Consider the following 9,913-nt stretch of genomic DNA (forward strand, 5'->3'; position numbering starts at 1 on the left):
TTTGGCCTGAAAGCTGTCACTTGCTGACTCCTGGATGAGACTAATAAAGCTTCTTAGGGCCAGGGACCTTTTCTTCTTTATAAAGCTTTCTTTCCTTCCTTCCTTCTTCCTTCCTTTCTCCCTCCCTCCATTCCTTCCTTCTTTCCTTCATTTCTTCCTTTTCTTTTCCTTCCCTCTTTTTCTCCCCCTTCCTTCCCTCCCTTCCCTCCCTCCCTCATTCCCTCTTTTCTTCTTTCCTTCTCTCCTTCCTTTCTTCTTCTTCCTCCACCCCTCTTCTCCTTTCTTTCTCTTTCTCTCTCTTCTTTCTTTTCTTTTCCTTTTCCCCCACCCCTTTCTCTTTTTTTCCTTCTGTCTCTCTCCCTCCCTCCCTGTCTCCCTCTCCTTATTTCTCTCTCTCTCTCTCTGTCTTGCCATCCCTCATGTCTATTGCATTGTCTGAACCAATCAGAGAAAACCACAAAATTCTCTTTGCAGAGCTCTATGTGATCAGTTTCTCACAATCACAGACCCAGAACATGAATAGCCAAAGTGAGGGGGGAAGTGTCAGAGTTAATAAATTCTGCCTTTTGGGCAACTATTAGTATTTACCTTACTTGTCATGCCCAATAGGACCATCAAATAAACAACTGTCATTTGTGGTGCACAGATTAGCAGCACCAACTAACACTGACTTAATTCACCATTATTAAAAATGATGCCCATTCCAGACAAGAAGTAAAGGAACCATGACTCTGGCCTGTAGTCAAAGGCAGGGGAACGTTCTGAGAGCTCTTTAATGTACATCACTGTGAGTGGTCAAACTTAATATTAGGAAACATGTTGGTGAATGCCATGGTAAGAAAAAAATAAACTTTCTTGCTAACCATCTGCAAGTATTGCTTTTTTTTTTTTTTTTCTTGAGATGGAGTCTCACTCTATCGCCCATGCTGGAGTGCAATGGCCCAGTCTCGGCTCACTGCAACCTCCACCTCCCGGGTTCAAGCGATTCTCCTGCCTCAACCTCCTGAGAAGCTGGGATTACAGGCACCTGCCACCACACCCAGCTAATTTTTGTATTTTTTCAGTAGCAACAGGGTTTCGCCATGTTGGCCAGGCTGGTCTCAAACCCCTGACCTCAGGTGATCCGCCCGCCTCAGCCTCCCAAAGCGTTGGGATTACAGGCGTGAGACACCACACCCGGCGAGTATTGTTTATTTAAAATAAAACTATTCCCATACTGTCACACTCATCTCAGCATGACACAGAACTTGTGTATCTTAATTCACTTTTCTTCTCCCTACTCCAAATTGTATACCAAGTAATAAGAAGAAAAATACCATGTACAAACTACTGGTTTGGAATACATAGCCAGAGCAATAAGAATACAAAAATAAATGAGAGCTATGAATAAGGAAGAGAAAGAGACAATACTCAGTGACCACATGATCATCTACATATGTGATATCAGATCACCTGAAAAGATTGGGGACTCACAAAATCATGTGGCCCTACCCTTCCTTGGAGAAAGCCAATCTGTTAGAACCAAAGTTACAGCAGAGGCTAAGTGTGGCAATGGAATAGACCAACTGGCTTTATTTTGACCACCCACCACTTGTCCTGGGCCCCCTGCCTAGAGCTACAGCTTCCTGATCTCTCATCACTTCAGGGCAAGGAGCCATTCTCTGCAAAGTTTGCGGAAGAAAAACTGTTAAAGAGATTGCAGGGATTTGGCATTTCCCAGGAAGCCTTGAATTAACGAGACAGGAACCAAGATGTGAAGCCCCATGTAGGAGGACTGAGGATACCATCATCCCAGAATATTGGAGGTCCAACAGAGACCAGCCTGTGGCTGCTCTCAGACCTAGAGGGCCACAGGCAGGGCTGAGGCTGAGCATCTCCACAATTATCCTTCAAGGTTCTCAGGAGCATGAGAGACTTCAGGAAGACAAACTCAGGTCAGTAGAGGAAGGACTGTGAGCTTCTGATAGATACCAAGGTGATGACCCTGAATGAAGAATAAAGGAAGGAACAAGCCAGAACAGTGGGGTCCCACAGAGTCCTGCCCTGGCTGACAGCCCTTGTCATTCTGGAATAGTCATTGGTAGATTTGGCTCATCCTGATTACAACTCTGTAGTCCCAGGAAGGTGAGGACCTCGATCAGAGGGGAGCAGCAGCAAGTCCCATGAGGACTGAGTTCCAGGACTAGTCAAGTGTCAAGGTGAGGAATTTCAGGGAGGAATTAGAAAACCACACATCCACACTAGAACACAGGAAGACAAAAACTCTTACCCCCACCAACCCACATCTCCCCTTCCCTGCACCGCCGCTGCCGCACCATCCCATCCCCACTCCTGCCACCACATCCTTACCTCTCCTGTGACTTGGGAAGCCCAGGAAGAGCTGTCAGGTTGAGGTGACTGTCATTTCGGCCTGGAGGGTCTCAGGGAAGGGAGAATCTTGGTCCGGTGGGGGAAGCCCCAGCTGTGCATAGTGGAGCCCCAGAAACTGACTCGAATCAAGGTGAGCACCGAGAGTGACATAAGGGAATGGTTATCAGCAAAAAATAAAAACAAAAATAAAAAAATGCTTAATCTTGTCAGCCATAGCAAAGACCTCAGCTGAGGCCCCCTTTTTTTCTGCTTAGATGCTCTAACGAGGGTAGTGACTCTGTCTAAAGGCAAAAGCACAGTTCAGCTGAGGGAGGAGAACTGGACACTCACTGGAGTCCCGGAGAGGACACTGAGTACACTGGAGAGGACTTCTATGCAAAAAGGGGCCCCGAGCAGAGCCCCGCCCCCTTTCAGCCCTGGGAGACCCAGCAGGGACTTGGTTGGATGTGGCTCACTCCGACATCCGCCCGCCCGGGAAGCTGCCGGAAGGTGAGGATCTTCGTCTGAGGGACGTCACCTCAGGCTACCAGAACCCCAGGACTGGTTGGGTATCAAGGTAAGGACGCTGATCGTGGACTGAAAGGCCCACCCACACGCAGCCAAGGCGACCACCTTTGTCCCCCAACCCCCGCCCCCGGGTACCCACCTCCGTCAGCCGCGGGAGGCTCCAGTCAGGCTGTGGCGCTGACTTCTGAGAGGGCACCAGGGAGGGGAGGGTTTGGTGTGAGGCTGAGGCTTCGATTCTGCAGAGGGAGGAACTCCCAGGCCCTAATCGAAATGAAGTCCCTGAGGCTGATGAGGAGACCTCTCCCAAACATGGGAGGCCCACGAGGCGGGCATGGTAGCTCACACCCGTGATCCCAGTGCTTTGGGCGGCTGAGGCGGGAGGATTACCTGAGCCCAGCAGTTCCAGACCAGCCTGAGCAACAAAGCGAGACCCTCTCTCTCCAAGAAAGAAAAGAACAAAAACTAGCGGGACACGGTGGCCGGCGCCTGTGGTCCCAGCGACTCGGGAGGCTGAGGTGGGAGGATCGCTTGAGCCTAGCAGGTCGAAGCCGCAGTGAGCCATGGTCACGCTATGAGCGTGGCGACAGAGCGAGACTCCGTGTCTGTCACAAATTAAAAAAAAAAGGAAAAAGCAAGAGAGCCAGGGAGAGCCAGAGAGCCAGGTTTCTGCTGCCCTGTTGTCAGCTCTGGGAGACCCCGTGCAGGCATAGCCAGACGGGGCACGCCGTGACTTTTCCCTCTAGCAACTTTGGGACGTGAGAGCTTGCGCCTGGGCCTGGCTGACTCAGGTCAGTGGAGCGACCTGAGTCGCGTCCCAGAGAGTTGGAGGTCCCACCCTGAGCCAGATTCAGAACCCGGAGGCAGAGCAGTGGGGTCCCCTAGAGTCCCACCCCTGCTGTCACGCCTTGAAGGCCCTAAACAGCCTTGAGAGGATGTGGCTTACCCTGAATGTCCAAATCTGAGGTCCCTTGCTGTGAAGGGTGTTGCCTGTGGTGAGCTGAGGATGGAGTCCCAGGACTGGTCAAGCAGCAAGGTGAAGATCCTGAGCCCTCAGTAGACAGGGCTGCACGGAGGGTTTCAGCAGAGGAGGGCTTTGCTTGCAAGACTGGCTGCCCCAGGTCAGTGGAGAAAGGAGTTCCAGGCTCTGTGGGGAGTGAAGGTAAAAAAAATCCTGCACGAGGAGGGAGGAAAATGGCCACTCCAAAACACAGGAGACCACACAAAGTCTCAGCTCTGCTATGCACCCTGGGAAACCATGGGCAGAGCCATTAGCATTTGGTGACTCCTCATGTCCTGAAGGGGTTGGGGTGGTGTCTCAGAGAAGTGGCTCCTTTGCACCAGTGGGCGAGGCCCCATTCACGGTGGGGTGGGAAGGAGAACTTAGTCCCTGGTGGAAGTCAAGGGGAGAACACTGAATGAGAAGAGGGAGCCCTTCCCAGGGAGAAGTAGGCCACACAGAGCACCACCCCTGCTGTCACCTCTGGGAGACCCAGGCACGTTGGCATAGTGAGTGGCATCTCCTCCCAGGGCATCTCAGGGAGGTGAAGAGCCTGGGTAAAAGGGACAGCCTCAAGACAGCTGCTGGAGGTTGTTAAGCTCTTGCCAGGAGTCAAGGTGAGGACCCTGAGGACCAAGGGGACCACCCATGTGTAACTGTGGGGCCAACGCAGAAAATCTCCACTGCTCCCAGTCTTGGGAATTGATAAGCATTTGTGGCCAGCTGAGGTGACCGTCACTACTTCCTAGGGGTATTTCAGAATGGAGGGGCTGGTATGAGGAAATAAGTCTCAGGTTAAGACAGGAGTGTTTTCCAGGTAACGATGGGAATCAGGGTTAAGACTCTGAGTGAGGGCTGAGGAGAGCACTCACCTGGATCCGGGGGCACCACAAGGTCTGGCTTCCCTCTCAGGCCTGGGAAACCTCAGGAGAGGGAGTCGGATAGAGGGCCCCTCACTTCTAGCCTATGGGGGCTCAGGGTGGACAGGGCCTGGGGATGAGGCTGGAGGAATCTGGTGGGCTGAGGGACATGTCCCACATTCTGCCTAAGTGAGGACTAACAGGGCAACCGAACCCAGAACATCAGAGGCTCTGAGAGTCCGGACCCTGCTACCAGTCCAGAAAGGCCATGAACAGGGGTGGCTGGAGGGGACTCATGCTTTCTTTCCCCTTGGGGTATGGGCAGGGTCTCAGGAAGGTGAGGGCCTTGACCTGAAGGGAAGGGCCTCAGATAGTGAGGACCCTGAGGAGTGTGGAGCCACCGACCCCAAATTAGTAAGAGGACCTCAGGATCCCTCCCTATGTCAGAGGTTTGAGGCCCCAGACAGGGATGTTAAGCCCAGATGGCCTCAGTTTCCCCTCAAAGGAAACAGAGAAGTAAGGATCTTGGTCCCAGGCAGGGCTGGCAGGCTGCAGGGCAAGGGGCACTGTAACTTCCTTCCCAGGGTCCCCAGGGGACAGGCTGCCCTGGAGAACAGAAGCCAGGTGGGGCTATGGAGCAGGGTCCTCAAGGACACCTGCATGGAGGCCTCCTTAAGGTGATATCTCCCCACTGAGGGGCTCACACCCTCTGTTCCTCCTGCTCCAGGTGCCCACCTCCTGCACCCTCTTGCCTGCTGCCCCTGAGCACAGTCATCATGCCTCGCGGTCAGGAGAGTAAGCGCCGTGCCCGTGAGAAACGCCGCCAGGCTCGAGGTGAAGACCGATGTCTCAGGGGTGCTCAAGCCACCGCAGCAGAGAAGGAAAAGCTGCCATCCTCCTCCTCTCCTGCATGCCAGAGTCCTCCCCAGAGCTTCCCTGCTGCAGGCATTCCTCAAGAGTCCCCCCAGAGAGCCAGCTACCCCAGCTCTCCTGCTGCAGCTCTTTCACTCACAAGTTCTGATGAAGGTGCCAAGGGCCAAAAGGGGGAAAGTCCCAACTCCTTCCATGGCCCATCCTCCTCTGAGAGCACAGAAAGAGATCTTCTGAACAGGAAGACGGGCGAATTGGTGCAGTTCCTGCTCAACAAGTATATAAAGAAAGAGCCCATTACGAGGGAAGCCATGCTGAAGGTTATCAACAGAAAGTACAAGCAGCACTTCCCTGAGATCCTCCGGAGAAGCGCTGAGAACGTAGATGTGGTCTTTGGCCTCCACCTGAAGGAAATGGACCCCAGCCGTCACTCCTATGTGCTTGTTAGCAAGCTGGACTTTCCCAATCAAGGAAGCTTGAGCGATGGCGGGGGCTTTCCCCAGAGCGGGCTCGTGATGGTTCTCCTGAGCACCATCTTCATGCATGGCAACCGTGCCACTGAGGAAGAGATATGGGAATGCCTGAATGCGTTGGGGATGTATAAGGGTAGGAAGCACTTCATCTATGGGGAGCCCCAGGAGCTTGTCACCAAAGAGTTGGTGCGAGAGGGGTACCTGGAGTACCGGCAGGTGCCCAGCAGTGATCCTCCACGTCACGAGTTCCTGTGGGGTCCCAGGGCCCATGCTGAAACCAGCAAAATGAAAGTCCTGGAGTTCGTGGCCAAGCTCAATGATACCGTTGCCAGTACCTACAAGTCCCAGTATGAGGAGGCTCTGAGAGAGGAGGAAGAGCAAGCCAGAGCCAGAGCGGCAGCCAGGGCTAACGCCAGGGCCAGGGCTAGCAGGTCCTTTCAGCCCTAGTGAAGTCTCAGGCAATCCTCACTAAGAGATTGAAAAGGGCTGTCCACCATCTCAGTATTTGGGGGTGAGGTGGGGCTAGAGAGAGCCCAAGACATGTGTCTTTCTTTTGTTCTGGTTATTTGCAAGCCACTTGTAGATTCCTCCTCTTTCTCTTCTGTGTTTACTGCATGTTCCTTTGAAAGAGATTGACTTTGATTCAGAATCTAAGTTCATGAATTAGGTGCCTCACACAATTATTGCTGTTTATCACATTGCAGAGTGATGTTCTTGTATTTTGTAAAACAAATTGGAAATGTTTACTTACTAGATTATGATCTAGCACAAGAAGAAATAGCATTGGAATAGCGATTGGCTTTAAACTGTGAAACAACCGAACACTGCCATCAGTTGGGATCACAAGATAGTGGGAAAAAAGTGTCAATTGATTGGCAACCTTTGACATTGAAAAATCTTACTTCTTTAAGTCTTTTGTTGTGATAAAATGAAAAGCTATATACTCACAGTTGCTATGTGTATTCAAGAATGTTGGAGAAATTAAATCATCATAAAGGAGAACACTTGCTCACTGGCTCTTTTGTTCCTTGTGCTGGGCAGTTCTTGTGTTGCTCTAAAGGCATACCTGAGACTGGGTAATTTCTAAAGAAAAGAGGTTGACTTGCTCACAGTTCACCAGGCTGTATGAGCATGGCACCAGCAACTGCTTCTGGGGAGGTCTTGGGGAGCTTTTCCTCATGCCAGGAGGGGAAGAAGGTGCAGGCATGTCACGTGGCAACAGTGGGAGGAAGACAGCCAAGCAGTGGGGGTGGGAGGTGCCACATGCTTTCAAATGACCAGATCTTGTGAAAAGTCACTCACTATGGCCAGGGCAGCACCATGCCTTGAGGGACCCTCCTTGATGGTCCAAACACCTCCCACCAGGCCCCACCTCCAACACTGGGAATTACATCTCTTTATCATGTACTAAATTATCATGTATACTTAGATCTACTTCTGAAATTTCTCATGTGTTCAACTGATCCCTAAAGAAGACTCCCTGTGTCATTTTACCTTTATTTATCATCCACTGGAATTATATTCCCCGACATCCACAATCCCGAAGCTGCTGCCAACCTCTCATACAATCATCCACTAATTTCATGGTGGGAAATGCTTATCTATGAGTTTTTGCCCTTCCTTTGGAAAGCAGGATATTTGTGGTGGCTTTGCACTGTGCTTTCCATAATTCCCTTCCCTTTGTGGTTCCAGGTTAGGATTGGCCACAAAAGAAAGTTGCATGAGATTTAGAAGGGAGAAGTGAAGCAGCAGCTGTGTTCACGGTCTACTATAGAGTGCCAGGCAGGTTGTCACCAATCTGCTGGCTCACCTTATCAACACTGGGCAGTACCTGAACAACCAGCTCATCCAGCTCCTGACAGCTTCACTTCTTAGAGTTCTGGGAGGCAAGTGTGTGTGCAGTGCCATGGCAAAGCCAGCTTCTTCTGAAGGTCATCCATGGCACTGAGGCTGGAGGGATTGAGAAATGCAAGTTCTAGTTCTAGTTTGTCTTTGCTTGCATCCATACCTAGCTCACCTCCAACTTCTTGTCTAGGTAACCTATAGTTACTTATGGCATAACTCTAGATGCAGAAACAACTGACCCTAACCTACACAATTGCGTAAGGGCAAATCCCAGTAATAAGTCCCACACTCTACATCATGCATTGTATTTCTGCCTCTCTGAGAGAATCCTGACTGATTCAGATTCTCTCTGAAGAGAGAAAGATTAAATAAAATTAAATTAAAAGATTAAATTAAGTAAAATAAAAGATTATTTTACTTCATCTCATTAATGACCCCAGGAAGTCTGCTGATACATATTGTCTGGTACAGAATCATCAACATTTTATACTTTTTGCCATAAGTTAAACATCAGTGTTAAAATGTGATTGAATCATCTTGAGATTGTCTTTGTTTCTCAATGCCAGGGCATTATTTCTTCCCAGGGAAAGTGGTCGCCTGAATGGAAACCACTGAAATTGTTGGTGATGCATATTGATCAGTTACTCTAATAATCAGATTTCAGTTAAATTACTAAATGGCTGGCCAGGGAGACCTCTGGTTAGAGTCCCTCCTGTGGGAGTTCAAATTGTCCCAAATTTCCCTAATTCATCTTAACACTCACTATACAATTAAGGATTTTTCCACTTCATTCTTTGTCCCAAAATGGATGGGTAGGTGACTCCCAATACTACCCTCTCCTTCTCTGGTAATTGCCGGCTGGTCCAGTCCTCTCCAACCTTCAACCATCCTTAGATTGTTTTTGCTCTGCAGGCACTAATTTGGATGCCTTCCTTCCAACTCCAGGAGACATATGTCAAGCTTCCCCTAGAACTCTCCCAGCCTCTATGGTGGCTCCAAGGCTCACAACTCAGCCTTTTGAACCCATCCAACCAATGATTTATGTTTCTAGTCTCTTCTCCAGAAGCACTGCTGCTCTTGATGCCTCCTCACTTGGAATGTGGTTAAGGAAGAACCCCTTTTTCTCACCCCTATGGGAATGAGAGAGGAAATACACAAAAATCTTCACCTCATTAGTTTCCTGCTGGATCCCTCCAATACATTTCTAGCTCCTTTAGGCCATTGAGGTTGATGACTGCTGGACTAGGTTTGCCACCTCTTTGCAAGTCTTTCTGAAATGTGTGGGCCTTTGTTACACAGCATTTTCATCCTTGGGACTTAAGTCAAATCTCATGAACAGGAAAAGTCCCATGTACTATCCTGCTAGAGAGGTATACATCTCTATGCTCTTTGAACAGCTGTTTGCAAATGGGAAGGTCCTACTCTCTGGGGAAAATTTCTTTTTATCCAAATTTTTTGTACTGGGGGCATTTTGTTTTTCCAAATTGAGGGATACTAATGTCCCCCATCTTGCACTGTAATTCTATTTTACATATAAACACAAAGTAATTTTTGCACTAATTTTTACAAGAGTGCAATTACTGTTTAAAATGAGCAAAAATTGTACTGAGTTTTATTGTATTTAGTTGTTGAGAGTCTCAGAAAATTCTACCACTGATGACATCACTGTTCTTGTTACTTGGGTGGCCAATATACACACCTCACTTTAAGGTGTCTCGTTCACGGTATATATAAATGGCATATATTGTAGGTATATATACAAATATTTAGCACTTATTACAAAATGGCAAATATAAAGAAAAAGTGCAAAAATATTCAGTTGAATATTCTTTTATCTTAAGTCTTTCAAAAGTAGGTGTAAGAATCTGATTACTTCATTGTGTCTTCTAGTGTATTCATGCTCATTATTTACATGTTTAAAAACATTTTATTATAAATTTCTTTTTTCTCTTTCATATCACAGGACAGTATGTTAAATTTATACTGTTATT

At 48.8% G+C, this 9,913-nt stretch overlaps 1 protein-coding gene across 1 annotated transcript; it reads left to right on the plus strand.

Moving 5' to 3' along the window:
* The first annotated feature begins 2,812 nt into the window (after positions 1–2,812).
* MAGEB17 (MAGE family member B17) lies at positions 2,813–6,524 on the plus strand. Its single transcript, XM_032756155.2, has 2 exons — positions 2,813–2,926; positions 5,462–6,524. The coding sequence occupies exon 2, from the start codon at positions 5,511–5,513 to the stop codon at positions 6,522–6,524; it is 1,014 nt and encodes a 337-aa protein (XP_032612046.1). The 5' UTR covers positions 2,813–2,926; positions 5,462–5,510.
* The last annotated feature ends 3,389 nt before the right edge of the window (positions 6,525–9,913 follow it).

Source organism: Hylobates moloch, unplaced genomic scaffold (genome assembly GCF_009828535.3).
Source record: "Hylobates moloch isolate HMO894 unplaced genomic scaffold, HMol_V3 SCAFFOLD_7, whole genome shotgun sequence".
Classification (NCBI taxonomy): Eukaryota; Metazoa; Chordata; class Mammalia; order Primates; family Hylobatidae; genus Hylobates; species Hylobates moloch.

Excerpts from the sequence above, each read along its gene's own strand:
- MAGEB17 (XM_032756155.2), top strand. The coding sequence starts at position 5,511 with ATGCCTCGCGGTCAGGAGAGTAAGCGCCGTGCCCGTGAGAAACGCCGC.